Below are 15,368 nucleotides of genomic sequence, written 5' to 3' on the forward strand. Positions count from 1 at the left end.
AAACTAAGAATACACTAAATACACTAAGAATACACTAAATACACTAAGAATACACTAAATATCATGGATAATACACTAAATACACTAAACTAAGAATACACTAAATACACTAATACACTAAGAATACACTAAACTAAGAATACACTAAATACACTAAACTAAGAATACACTAATACACTAAGAATACACTAAACTAAGAATACACTAATACACTAAGAATACACTAAACTAAGAATACACTAAGAATACACTAAATACACTAAACTAAGAATACACTAAGAATACACTAAATACTCTAAACTAAGAATACACTAAGAATACACTAAATACACTAAACTAAGAATACACTAAATATACTAAGAATACACTAAACTAATAATACACTAAATACGCTAAACTAAGAATACACTAAATACACTAAGAATACACTAAATACGCTAAACTAAGAATACATTCAATACACTAAGAATACACTAAACTAAGAATACACTAAATACACTAAGAATACACTAAATACACTAATCTAAGAATACACTAAATACACTAAGAATACACTAAATACACTAAACTAAGAATACACTAAATACACTAAGAATACACTAAATACACTAAACTAAGAATACACTAAATACACTAAACTAAGAATACACTAAATACACTAAACTAAGAATACACTAAATACACTAAGAATACACTAAATACACTAAAGTAAGAATACACTTAAGTAAGAATACACTAAATACACTAAAGTAAGAATACACTTAAGTAAGAATCCACTAAATACACTAAACTAAGAATACACTAAACTATGAATACACTAAGCCCAAATAATACAAAATAATGCTCCAAACAACAGCAGCACGAGCATGACTCTGTGTGAGCATGAGGATGAATGAACACAGCAACATGAAAGAAATCAGCAGCATGAGATCAGCATCATGGATAATCAGCAGCACATATAAACAACCAAGTTTGTAACAAAATGTAAGATAACACTGAGTAGAGATGGACTGATGGTGGTTTTCTGGTCTCCCAGTTCTAATTTGCTCACGGATTTTGATTTAAATTATCCCAATTGTTTGTCAAATTAAAATCAATTTAAAATCAATTGTTTCTTTAAAACGGAAGAAGATAGAGTCGCTGAGCCTTTTCTATCTGTCACCTAAAACCTCAAGTCAAGAACTTCTGGACTTTTATTTTCTTCATAAATCTGATTATTAAGTCATAATTGTGCATCGAGTTTAAATGAGTTAAAAAGGTCATTTCTATCTTACACTGAGCATTAATTAACACACTCTACAACCAACCTGGCTTTTGTTGTTGTTTGTTTATGATGTCATACACCTTTGAATCTTCTTTTGACTGTTTTTTTTAACATTTAACTAATATGCGTCATCCTCATCCTGTAAAATCTTCCTAACTGGAGATTTATTTTGCTTTTACATCATTTTCCTGTGGTGCGTTCACTGACTGGAGGGAAAAAAGTCACATTTTTGAGTGCCTGATCTACAGGTCACCTGACAATTTGGTTAAATTTAAAATCAGCCCGTTCTGATCTACAATCGGTTTCCTTTCAACAGGATCAACCCTCAAGTCTCGGTTGGATCAGTAGTAATATCTTGTAGTTAGTTTCACACAAGTAAATGAAGAAATGAAGTATAATAAGAATTATTTATTAAATGTTCATTGTAAAAGGCCTTCCAGACCCCACAGTGAACCTCCATATTTCCAGAAATTTAATGTATTTTATGAAGTTAAACCCACTTTACCGTCTCTAGACGCCTGAGTCAGCAGGTTTGTAACAAATGTTGGATTAAACTCTAATGTTCTGACGTTGTTTTGTTGCAGAGGCTTTGTCTTCGACAGCAAGAACAATATTCAGATGAGAGGGCTGATTGTCCTGCTCCTGTCAAAAACCGCCGGACCGAGCTGCGCTGTCTCTGATCTGCCGGTTCAGGACATGGTCAGCGGCATCTACCCCAGGTAAACCACCGATCTGCTGCACCGAACGTTAGTTTTTATTCTTGAAACCGCCATTGCTTATCAAGTTGATTTTTTGCGTTTCTTCAAATTTGTCGTTGGAATTTAAAAGATGTTGCTAAAAATTAAAAATAAAGAAGACGACGAGCGTGACGGAGAGCAGAAGAAGAATGATGTTAACGCTTGTTTTTACTTTACGGTAATGGTGTGAATGTTTTTGAAGCATTCACACACTTGTGATCCGTTTTTCTTCCGTACATTTTTCAGCGCGATTCTCCTCCCGCCGTTTTGAGGCTATTTCAACAAATCATACATCAAAATGTTCAGCTTTTTTCAGGACAATCCTGTGACTTTTGCTATTGGTGCAACTTTAGCTTTTTGAAATATTTAGCCTTTTCCGCCATTTTTTTCTTGTAGAAAATGAACTGAGCTCAGTTTACATCCTTCAAATCTTTAGATGTGTTTACAGCCTTTTACTGCTCCTTTCACATTTTGTTCTGGTTCATTTTTCTTGTGCAAATGAAAACTTTTTTTTGGCTACTTTCAGCTACTTTCAGGTGTTTATCCAGCTGTTTTGAGCTCCTTTCATATAAAGTTTTGTCCTTCTAACTTCTTTCTGCTAATTTCAACTTGTTGTGCTCATTTCAGTAAGTTTCAACTTTTACTGCTATTTCAGCTACCATTTAGCTGTTTAATGCTAATTTAAGCTTTTTCTGCTAATTCCACATTTGTTTGCACTCATTTCAACTTTTTCAGCTTAATTCAGCAAAAAATGTGCTCTCTCCACTTCCTTCTGGTACTTTAAGCTTCTTTCTGCTTTTTTAGAAACTTTTCAGCTGTTTTTTTTTTTTGCTAACTTCAGCTTTTTTCAGATAATTTCTATTTTTTGTGCTCATTTCTGCTTCTTTAAGCCTAATTGGGCAAACGTTCTTTCTGCTTTCTTCTGCTAATTTAAGCTAGTTCTACTTTTTCAGCTACCTTTTTAGAAAAAAATTAGCTACTAATTTCAGCTTTCAGATAAGCTCAAGTTTTTATTGGTAATTTCTGATACTTTCAGCCCATTTAACAGCTTTCTGCTTATGTTAGCTTGTTATGCTTCTTTCAGCTTTTTTCAGCTACTTATTGTGGTTTATGCAAATTGTAGCATTTTCAGGTAATTCCACTATTTTTAAGCTCATTTAAGCTCTTTCCACTTCCTTCTCTTAGGTTAAGCTTCTTTCTGCCTTTTCGGTTACGTTTTTAATTAATTAATTAATTTATTTTTGCTAATTTCTGCCTGTTTTAGCTGATTTCCTCATTTCTGTGCTTATTTCAATCTAATTCAACAAATATGTGTTCTTTCTGCTTTCTGCTGCTAATGTAGGCTTGTTCTTTCATTTCAGCTGCATTTCAGCATTTTTTTTAGCTAATGCCAGCTGTTTTTCAGCAAGTTCTTCTGCAATAAGCATTCAAACGGTATTTTCGCATGAAATGAAATTTCTCTAGTTTATGTTATTAAGCACGTTTGTCTAACCAAACTGCTTGGGGACTACAAGAACACACTTTGTTAAATTCCTGGCAGGAAGAGTCTCAGATTTATGTATTTTTTTGAACAGTTGACGAACCAGCAAAGTATCGCCCCCTGTTGGACTGGAATGTGAAACTGAATGAGCTGAAAGCCGACCCAAATGTTTTTGCTCGCCTTCGAGCAAAATTGTGATGCATAAATGAATGCAACATCCACAACATCATTTTTTCTACTTATTTAAAGTAATGTAATCTCTATGAGACACTTTAGATAACTCCTGGAGGTCCGATCGGGCCTCTTCACACGTCAGCCACCAGCTCAGAACAGGGATGTGGGTGTGTGCCAAGTGGTTTTCCAGAAATGACTGCTGCGTTTGGCATGGCTGAGCTCTGGCTGCCTGAAAGGCTTCTTTGCTTTCCTGCGAGCCGGTCCGATCATGTGCAGAACCATCCAAAATATTAGGAGGACAAACCGGGCTCAAACCTGGTTCTGTCAGGTGATGTTTCTCTGGATCTAACATTCCCTCATTCATGAGAAGGATGGTCTAAATCCAAACACACACACGTTTTGACTTGATCACCTCATTTGCACTATTTTGCTCCTTCTCTGTCTCCACCTCTCCTGAGCTCATTAGCACCTTGGATGACGGCGAGATGGAGGGAGTTGGGGTGGGGCGTTAATTTTTTTATTTTTTGGGGGGTGTGATTGAAACCTCCGGGGGATGGTCTCCTCCCTTCTGACAGGGAGCATTTGTAAAACATTTCCCACTCTGCTGCCTGACACTGATGATTCACCAAATCACCACCATGATAGATAGACGGAGACGGACGAACGGATGGAAACGCAGTCGCACTTGCAGATTGTCCAACTCGCAGCCGCCACACCTTTTAATTTCTTGTTTAGCGAGAACCGTCAGATGGACAGGCCGCCTCTTTAAGCCAAGCACACGTTTCTACGTCTGGGTTTGATGGCGAGGCAGACTGTGGAGGGAGGAAAATGGAACAGAGCAGTCAGGACAAGGGGCGTGGTGAAGGGGCGTTACACCTCAGCAAGATGGCATTGGTTGCTATGCAACTGGGAACCAAAGCTATTTATACACCGGCCCCCTTGTCCCCCTTTTTCCTCCCCAAGCTCCACTGCTTCTGATCAGGATTGCAGGGTTTAAGGATTTGGATTGTGTTTGTTGCTGATGGGAGCTTTTATCCAAATTTCTCTCAATTTCTGACAAAATCAAAAGAGCCTTTTAAAGTGTTGATTAAACTCAGACAACCTGAACAACACATGGCTTCAGGATTATATTTATGCTGTGAGATGACTAAAGTGTCATATTTATATAAAAAAAATAGCTGATACTCTATATAACATTTTATGAAATTATATTTTTTAACAAACATGTTCCTGTTTGTCAGTGTTTTCAAGTCAATAGTGCTTATTATCTCACAAAGGAGAAACAATAACTTGTTTATTTTGTCTGTTCTTTATATTACAGAAGCCGAACAGCAGAATTAAAAGCAACTGATGAGCTTCTATGTCAATTCTGAGGTTTTAGGCTGGAAAAAATGTTTATAAATCAGTGCATAGAAACTTGTTTCATTAAAATAATTCTTCCTTTTCAACTTCTTATCTCCTTATTCTTTTCAAAATATATGTTTTTTAAACTTTGTGTATAATGTAGTGAATCAACAGAACTACTTTTACTATATCAAAGTTCATGCTCAATAATCCTGGTCAAAAAATCCAACAAAGTTCAGTCAGATCATCTGGATGGTTTCTTTTGTTGAGCTGTTTCATCCCCCATCCAAAGGACTTCTTCAGGATGAAGGACAAAACGTCTCAACAAAAAAATTAACCGTCCAGATGATCTGACTGAACTTTGTTGGATATTTTACCTGGATAATTGAGCATGAACTTTGATGTTTTGAACCACTTTGGTTATGGCTGCCTCAGAGGAGTCAACGGGGGAGAGGGCGGGCCCCAGAAACCATCTTATCACCAGCAAACTGGTTAGTCCATTATGTGAGTGTGCTGCTTGTGGGACAGTTTGTTGTCGCTCCTCGGACTGATGAAGTGCTTTGGATGAAGGACGAAACGTCTCAACAATCAAAGAAACCATGCAGATGATCTGACTGAACTTTGTTGTACTTTTACTATATTTTACATATAAGAGGTTTATTGTTATTATTGTTAAGGTTTAATTGGAGATATTTTTAACCCTGATCAGTACAGACTGAACTGAACGAAGTAAACCTGACTGCTGTAGTTTGAGTTAATTTGGTTTGACTTTGGAAAACCGTGTTTTTCTGCGCTGATGAATCCTAACGTTTGAGTTTTTATAAGTAGCAGGAGTAGATATGGCATCTTATCGTGTGAAATCATCACTCAAACACCGACATGGAATTAAGTTTTAAATTTCCGTGACCCAAAATCACGACGTTTTGTTCCTCGGGTTGTAACAATTCATTCCCCTCTTGAAGCGTAGCTATCGCTCCGAGGCGCCTCGAGGACACGCGGCTGTCAAGCTGCTAATTTGCTCTTATTTGAGCCCTGAACTTATTAACTCTCATTCGGGGCGACGGTGTTGTTGCTGCGCGTCACCGAGCAGCGAAACCGACCAGACAATGGGTGTGATTGAGAGGCGAAATAGATGACATTATTGAGTTTTAATCACATCTTTTCGTCGCCGACGCGGAGAATGGCAATTACCTGGCTGCGAGTGTGTGAGTGTGTGTACAGGAAGGAGCTGGAGGCGGACGAGCGGCTCATCAGGTTTCTCACGGCGACTGAAAGAAGGTCGTAAGTGGCCATCAGCGCACCCGACCCTGTCTGGATGGATTCCTCCTGTCGCGGCGTGGCGAGCTCCTTCCATATGGAGAGAGACCTAATTATCCCCCACCAATGACTGAATCAACATTTGATTATATCCTCCCTTTAGGCCGCTCTGAAAGACTCCATTCAAATACCTCTGTTATGTCTTTTTTTCCCCACATCACAATCAAGAGTGGATGTTATCTGCTAATGATAAGTTTAATTTCTTTTTAACGCGACCTCTGACATGTTGTGTGGCAAGACGCACAACATTTGTGTTGCTTTTATGCCCTCGAGGATTCTGACTGCTTTTAAAGCTTATTTATTAAAAAAAGGCAAATGTTTAGGTTTTCAAACCCAAAAATGAAAAGAGAAGCAAATATGCTTCGGTTTTATTGAAGGTTTATGTTGTGATGCTCTGACTGAGATGTCAAACTGCATATTTCTCTGGTTTTTATCTGTTTAAGGCTGAGAAACGTCTTCTAAAACAACTTATTTCTTCTTCTTTCGCCGTTTGTTTTTTGTAGTCAGAGGAACCTGGCGGAAATCACTGAGCTGATCCACACAGCATTCCTGGTGCATCGTGGGATCGTGAACCTGAAGGAGTGGACAATTTCAGACGGTCCGCTGAAGGACATGGAGTTCGGAAACAAGATGGCCGTCCTCAGCGGTGACTTCCTGTTAGCTAACGCCTGTACGGCGCTGGCCCAGCTCAACGACACAAAGGTAACCTGTCTGACAGCATCTGACCTGAAACAGGCATTTTTTTTAAAAACATTTGCTAATTATTTTTACAGAAAAAAATACTTTTTCAGAATCAGAATAAGCTTTATTATCATTGTACCGGGATACAATGAGATTATGTTCGTACAGTCGTCCGAAAGATGGGCGGACTGCACGTAGCTGCTGCTATGATAGTGCGACCCCTTATTCTTGATCAGAATACTTTTGGATAGAAAAAGGTAAGAACTTTCCCGATCCAAAATGGCCAGATTTATAAGAGTATTTTTATATTTTTTACAACTAGATTCTGTTTAGAGAGAGAAAAATCCTAATAGTACTGGTCAGGATTACTAAAAATAGCTCCCAATGAAATATGTGACATCAGCAAGTATCCAGATTTCGGTCAAATAGAACTTCGAGTACACTGCAAGTACTGGTAGTTCATGTTCAAGTTTGTTGTCATTCGCATCACATGTGATACATAAGGTGGAACGAAATTATGTACTCAGGGTCCCAGTTACACCCAAAAATAGCAAAAATATAAAGTATAAAAAGAAACGCTATATAAAGATCTAAAATATACACTAAAATATATGCTAAATGAACGCCAAACAGTATGCTAAAAGATCTAAGATATACGCTAAACACTAATAATGCGAAACAATACAGTGTAACAACAGCAGCCCGACCATGAGTCTGTGGTGAATAGATGGGTATGAATGAATACAGCAGTATGAGATCAGTAGCATGGATAATCAATGCTGTAGTTGTAGTTGTTGTAGTTGTCGTTTGTGCCAATAAAAAAAAAGCAGAAAAATTGTATCTAAAGCCCTATTTGCACAGGATTAGTTTTACCTAGGGACCATATGCTATTTATAATAATTACAGAGATTGTCTGTGTTGTTAATCCCGTACGAATCAGCCATGTATGTAATTTGTAAAGTGAAAATTCCCCCGCAATTTACCTACTATATTTTGCTGAACTCCGAGGTCCTGTGATAATACTAATCCAATGCGAATAGGCATCCCTGTGATTTGGACAGAAATACGCAGGATCCGATACGTAATGAGGCGTTTTTTGTTTTTATTTAAGCAAAATTATTTGGAAAATATAGAGCAAGGCTATTTTAAAAGAACGCGCTGCTCGCTTCGGCTTTTTTTCTTCTTTTTTCTCGTGCACCGGTCATGGAGATACTGCACTGTCGATGCGTGGAGTGGACAGAGCAAGCCCCTTTTCCATCTCTCTTTTCCAAAAATCAATTTAATATATGGTCCCCGGGTAGGGGACGACTTTTATGCTGCCACTTCCTTCACCACAGATGACAGCAGGTGCGGAGATGCACACATGATGAGCTGACCCATCCATCCACCTTCTTCCTTTTCGGGTAGCGGGATCTCTGGTGCCCATGTCCAGCCATCACTGTGCGAGAGGCGGGGGACACACTGGACAGGTCGCAAGTCCATTTCAACCGGCGGGTCAGCGGCCGCTCACGCACACGGCCGGTGACAGCTGTCCATCTGAGTTTACAGTGGCTTTTTTTTTTAACATATTTAAACCGGCCGGTCGGACCTGTCTCCTCCTCAACAAGTAGATTAACACAGTTTTATATTGTGCATTCTTTAGTTAACCACATCAAAGTCTGAGAACGGCCCGGACCGCACATTAATCACATTATATGGACTGGCTCAATAGTGACAACGCAGCGCGTTAACATCATATCCGAAAAATGTCTGTAAATTTCAGACAAATCTCAGGCTTTGGTTATCCCATGTGAATGTGCCACATAAAAAGCAGACATTGGGAGTAATTTATTTGTTTCTTGTGGTCCTTAGGTACAACTAATCCCGTGCGAATAGGGTTTTAGAAGCTTTGTTGCTATGGGACTTACAATACTGATATGCTGACAAGTCTCATATGCAAGGGTTCCCACCATTTCCAAAGCAGATTACTCAGGGAGAGAAATGTGATCATTGGATTCGACTCTGTGGTTGAGTTGGCTTCGACCAGACAATTGTAAACAGGTGTACTTAAATTTATTCGAATCACTTTGTTGGAGAGAACGTACCAACAGAGGAGCACCCTGATCCCCTACCAGCAACTGCAATCCCTGAACACTTATGTCCATCCATCCATTACATTTTACCCGCCTTTTCCTTTCGTGTCAGAAACTTAACAGGAGCACTAAACAACTTTTTCAACCTGACCACGCTAATTTTTTTTTTCTTCAGGCGCTTAATTCAGCTTCCTGGTCATGTGGTCTTTTGACTTATAATACAAGATTATAATGATATAAATTAAAAACATTTTTACTTATGAAAATAAAGTTAAAAAAATCAATCGCTTACAAATGGCTAACAAATGGCTAACACTGGCGAACAAAGTAAAATAAAAGAAGCTGCTGGCAAAATAATTCTTCATCCTGCTGCCAAAAACTTGCACAATACATGGTGAATTAATGGCATGCATTATGCACGAAATCTTCCGTCATCCTTGCTCTTTTTCACCGAGGCAAAAGAGCACGAATCAGCACGAAAGCACTTGGAACACCGCATGTACAGTACCTTGTTTTCAGTTTGGCCCGGTTGCTGGATACTGCTAGCCAACGCTTGAGGTGTGTATTGCTGCATCCTTCAATACATTCCAAGTCTGTTTTGGCCTCGGGAACATTGTTTTAATTTTAGTTTTTAATGGATAAAAGCGTTGAAGGTGGCCATTATGCATGCAGTCTGCTGCATTGTTTGCCCGGACTTTGGGGATTCCTCACAATTTTTGTGACGTCATCCCTGATCAACCTATTGCAGCTAATGTGAACTTCCAGGATTTATTTAATCATGCTTAAACTAAATTTGAAATCCTGGTACTTTCATCATGTTTACTGATAACTCCAGAGACACTGGGATGTGTTTTGTTTCTTTAATTATTTCCCTGCAAAGAAAATCTGGCTTCACAAGTTAAATAAGAAGCAACAGGACTTCTGTTTATTTTCCAAGCTTGAAAAAATGGTTTGTTTTGAAGATGCTTTCATATTGCTGGTGGACCCCTTGAAAGTAGGAGTTGGATTCTGTCAGGGCTGCCCAATGTCACTTATTTTGTTCATGGGACGGAGGGAGTCTGGTTTAGTGACTTCAGCATTCCACCTCTGCTATTTGCAGATGATGTGGTCCTTTGGGCGTCATCTTGTCGTGATCTCCAGCTCTTACTGGAGCGGTTCGCAGCCGAATGCAGCAGAAGTGATGAGGATCATGCACCTCCAAATCTGAGGCCATGAGGTCTGACTGCCCTCTCTGGATTGGGAGTGAGGTACTACCTCAATTGGAGGAGTTCAAATATTTTGTTCAAGAGTGAAGGAAGAACGGAGCATGAGGTCAACAGATCAATATGGCCTCAGCAGTATTGCAGCCTCTGTCCCAGTTTGTTGTAGTGAAGAGGGAGCTGAGCTGCAAGGAGAAGCTCTCTGTTTACTGGTTGTTCTATGTTTCTACCCTCACCTATGGTCACAAACTCAGTTGTGATCGAGATTGTGGATACAAGTGAGTTTTCTTCACAGGTTGGACTCTCCCTTAGATAGGATGGAAAGTTCACTTATCCAGGAGCGTCTCGGAGAAGAGTCCTGCTCCTCCACATCCAGAAGATCCAGTTGAGGTGGTTTGGGCATCTAGTAAGGATGCTCCCTAGACATCTCCCTATAGGAAGTTCAAAAAGCGTTCAATACAAAAACAACTGGACTTTATTTGTAACAGAAGACGTTTCGCTCCTCATCCGAGGAGCTTTCTCAATTCAAAGAGCAGAGAGTGAGAGATACAGGTTATAAGGCTGAGTGAGATAAGACACACACACATAAGACACACACACACACATATATGTAGATTGGCAGTTCACACCTAAAAACCTAAACAGTAGGTCTTTGTTCCTCTAATTCACAGTCGAGGCCCCTCTGTTCCCATCAGGTGTGAAAACTGGCTGGGAATCTGTTTTAAAGTTGCATTATATGTTTTTGAAAGTGGAAATCTGAGGCCTCCTCCTCTGTTAAGAGACGGCTTTTCTCTTTTTACATAAATTGCTTCCTTCACCCCCCTCTCAAACCATCTGTGTTCTCGGTCCAAAATGTGCACATTTTGGTCCTCAAAAGAGTGTCCCTTATCTGTGAGGTGGAGGTGAACTGCAGAATTTTGTCCAGAGGAGGTGGCTCTCCTGTGTTGAGTCATGCGTCTGTGAAGAGGCTGTTTAGTTTCTCCAATGTAGAGGTCTGGACAGTCCTCGCTGCACTGGACCGCATACACTACACCACTCTGTTTGTGTATGGGTGTTTTGTCCTTAGGGTGGACCAGCCTCTGTCTGAGAGTCCTGCTGGGTTTGAAATGTACTGGGATCTTGTGTTTGTTGAAGATCCTTCTGAATTTCTCTGATACTCCAGCAACATAAGGGATGACAATGTTTTTACGTCTGTTGTTCTCCTTTTTCTGTTTGTTGATGTGTTTTGTAGATTTCCTCGCTGACTTGACAAAAGCCCAGTTAGGATATCCACATGTTTGAAGAGCTTCTTGAACGTGTTTCAGTTCCTTTTCCTTCCCTTCTGTCTTCGTGGGGGCGCATTCGGCCCGATGTTGTAAAGTTCTGATGACAGAGAGTTTGTGTTAGGATGAGGAGCGAAACGTCTTCTGTTACAAATAAAGTCCAGTTGTTTTTGTATTGAACGCTTTTTGAATTCATCATGTCCTGGATGACTGAGAATCTTCACCAGCATATCCCTATAGGAAGGTTTTCTGGGCATGTCTGACTGAGAGGAGACCCCGGTAAGACCCAGGACACGCTGGAGAGACTGTCTCTAGGCCTGGGAACATCTTGGGGTCCTTGGAGAGCTGGAAGAGGTGGCTGTGGAAAGAAATGTCTGGACCTAGTTCCATTTAATTAGTTAATGTTTCTTTAACCTGCTTTGTTCTCTCAATAATCAGAGCTGTGGGCTGATGATCTTCTTATTGGACCTCAGATTCTAGCTGACAGAAAGTTTCATCACGCTGCTCTGTCAGGACGAATCAAAATAACTTCCACACAAACGCCGCCTCAGTTTATTTATTTATTCATTTCAGTTGTCACTCTTGGTGGCTCTCTGGCAGCCAAACGACGCTCCCCCAAAATTAGAAGTTCTGTTTCTTGGATGAGAAATCTGAGGCACTCTCGGTTTCAGATGGTTCCGGTGGTGAGCTGCTACAAACCACAGATTTTATTTCCATTAAAACAGTATAAAGAAAACATTTGGAGATCAGCTGATGATCATACACGTCTGTTTTGACCGAACAGATCTTTACAAGCGTCTCCCGCTTCTGCGTGGTTTCTTTTCAAGGTGAGAATAGCGGCCGGTGGTCTCGCCACACAGCAATGATTGTTTCTCCCCTCGAACAAACCTGCAGTGCTGTTTATGAGCAGTGTGAACGAAATCTGAAGCAACCACAGGAAGCGTCCCCACAGTGGAAGTTTTTAATGGACACCTGATAGCTACCAGTTACTCATGTTTGAAAAGGTTAGCAAAACAAAGTGAACTGAGGAGAAACCGCATTACAGTGGGCACCGAGGCTCTTGGTATTAAGCTGTTTTTTTTTTTTTTTTACATGTTTAAACCCACAAAATTACATTTTATTCATAAGTTTTGTTTCTCAGGTTTTCAAATGACAACAAATTGTTTTTTTGTTTTTTTTTTCTATTGTGTAAAATAAAGCAAACGCTAAAAGAAGTATTAAAATCCTGCCAAATCCACTCGTAACTGGCTAAAATAGCTGTTGCCATTTCCACACACATGGTCTTAATGGACATTTTGACCATTTCCTAACAGATTTTACAGGAGGATCAGGTTTATTTAAAGCCCCAACAGGACAGAGAATGCATGACTTGCAACATCTTCATCAAACTGTAGTCTGACTGGAAGAAAATCAAATCTAGCATGTAGAAGAAGGATTTAGTGTTTCACATTCAGGTTCCAGAGACTCAGAATTTCAACAGCTTAGCATAAAGGTTGTATAAGTTGTTCAGTCTTAAAACTTTGCTGATGCATTTTAGAAAACATTTAGTTATCAAAACATTTAAATTTAAATTTTAAAACAGTCCATTTTAGTAACCTTGTGCTGGTGTTTTTGCAAAAATTGCTTCAGAGTTTCATAACAGAATTGTCAAGATTTAACCAAAACAGCCTTAAAAGTGCCTGTGACTTTAAAATTTCATGATACCGGTAAATATGAAAACATTATTGTAAAGCTAGCATTGATAAACTTGTTGCAAAAAAAAAAAAGATTTCATGCCACTGAGATGAACAGTTATTGAGATATTAGCATGTGAAGTAACAGGAAGTGATGTCAAAGGGGAACACCTGCATGTAAACATTAATGGCTAACAACACAGACCGTAGAGAAGAATCTGTTTCTTTAGATTAATTTGAGTCACAAAGACCAGGGAGTTCCCCTTTTTAAAGAGTTCCCCTATGATGTCACTTCCTGTTTCACTTTGGCTGCTCTAAGGTCAAAAGAAAACGTAAGTTATGAAAGAAAATGTATAAAATCTTGTGAATTAACGCCATAATTTTTCAAGTTAAATGTACATAAGGCAAATAAACTAGTTTTTTATTATTATTCCTACACATGATGTTTAACATGCAGTGTTCCTTCAGCTCTCAGGTGTGTCTGTAAACCATCTGACATGCGACAGCAGATAATTATTTGTGGATGAGTGGCGTCGCTGTCAGAACAAGTGTCTGACTGGACACCTGTCAGAGCAACCTCCCCAACTATTATGTGGATTCTCTGGTCCATTTTGCGCGTCAGTCACCTCCTCCTGTCCTCCTCCAGTTGTCATTACAGAGACGTGGTCTGTATGTGGGTCAAAAACTACAAACTTCAAACCATATGCTTTAATTATGATACTTAAAATACTTCAAATTAAAGAATGAAATAGAACAAACCTCAAGAAATCAAAAAAGAAAGAATGCAGCTTTAATTGAAGATAGTTTTTAATATGATTCTTGTTGGTTTACTGAAATTTACATTTTTAAGTTTGCAAATGAGTATTTACGCCTGCTAATAAGTTTTATGCTTTTACTTGGAAGTAAAATAAGTGACTGTGGTTACAGATTCAGCTTGTTAAAATAAAAAATACTTTACTTTATAGGTTTTCTTGTTAGACTTTAGTGTGGGTAAGTCTTTTAAACTTATGAGAAACTGTTAAGAGTCCACAGTGGCTGCATTCAACCTTGAATTAAAATATATAAAAAACTACCATTACTTTATGATAAAACACAAAAACTTGTTTATCTTTGTTTGTTGTAAATAGAATGGCCATGCAAGCAGGATAGACACATATTTGATATGCGATAAGTTATTATGATGGTTTAAAACTTTTTCTAAACTAATTCTGCATCATATTTAGCCATACTAACATTATGACAACTTTTAAAACCACAAACCTCATCACTTTTTTTAAAGTAAATGTCCCTGAAATATTAAAATAAAGCATCACTAATAGTCTGTGCTGTGCTTCTTTTGATAATTAAACATGACAAAATGGTGGTAAACTCATTTAAACATTGTAACCAGCCTATTTATTGATATAAAGTCAACATTTATTTCAATAATCCTCCAAATATGTAAGATCTTTAAGCACCTGATATTTAAAAAGTGCAGATTAGTGTTAAAAACAGTCAGTTTTCTAAACCAGTGGTGGTATTTATTTCCCTGCGCTGCATCTTTTTATAAAAGCGATGACAAATGAGCCGATTTGGCCATTTTTCTTATAAATCAGAGTTTATTTTTCTTCAGCGAACGTAAGATTATATGTCGTGGCCTTGAGAGGAAACTTATGCTGCTACTTGTATAAACTGTAAGATAATCTCACCGCGCAGCTCTGGTTTCTCTCCCCCCCCCCCCCCCCCTCCTCTCAGTTCTGTCGGCAAAACACGATCTGGTTGGATTTGGGAATGGAGTAAGGAGGAGAGTTAATCTGATACTTTCCAAAAAAAGCCCCCCCTCCCAATACCCTCCAAGGCCCCCACTTCCCAAGGCGGGCCAGGCAGAGACACCACATCTGGTAATACTGTAGGCACATTGTCCTTCCAGGTCTGTGGGCGAAGCTCGGGTTTCCTCAATATTTTCCCCTGGTGGATTCAGTTATCCAGAGGGCGCTGCGAGGCTGACGGAGCAGGCGGCGTCACCGGAGTTTTCTGACGGACCATGGATGTCTGGGATGAGACGGTCCAGACGATTCCTCGTCTCATCTGTAGCTGTGAATGAAGGCCCACTTTCCTCACTTTTACTCACTCCATCGACCCAGACGGAAACAATCATTGAAAATGTGCCGCCTCTCATTCAGAGG

At 39.2% G+C, this 15,368-nt stretch overlaps 1 protein-coding gene across 1 annotated transcript in view; it reads left to right on the forward strand.

Annotated features, from left to right (window-relative positions):
• The window catches only part of pdss2 (prenyl (decaprenyl) diphosphate synthase, subunit 2), a 39,850-nt gene that overhangs the window by 11,756 nt on the left and 12,726 nt on the right, over positions 1-15,368 (forward strand). The window contains exons 2-3 of the mRNA XM_037694739.1: positions 1,849-1,983; positions 6,820-7,018. Coding sequence (XP_037550667.1) covers positions 1,849-1,983; positions 6,820-7,018 — 334 coding nt within the window. The remainder of the gene's footprint in view (positions 1-1,848; positions 1,984-6,819; positions 7,019-15,368) is intronic.

This window comes from Nematolebias whitei, chromosome 21 (assembly GCF_014905685.2).
Source record: "Nematolebias whitei isolate Nwh7 chromosome 21, NemWhi1, whole genome shotgun sequence".
NCBI classification, from domain to species: Eukaryota; Metazoa; Chordata; class Actinopteri; order Cyprinodontiformes; family Rivulidae; genus Nematolebias; species Nematolebias whitei.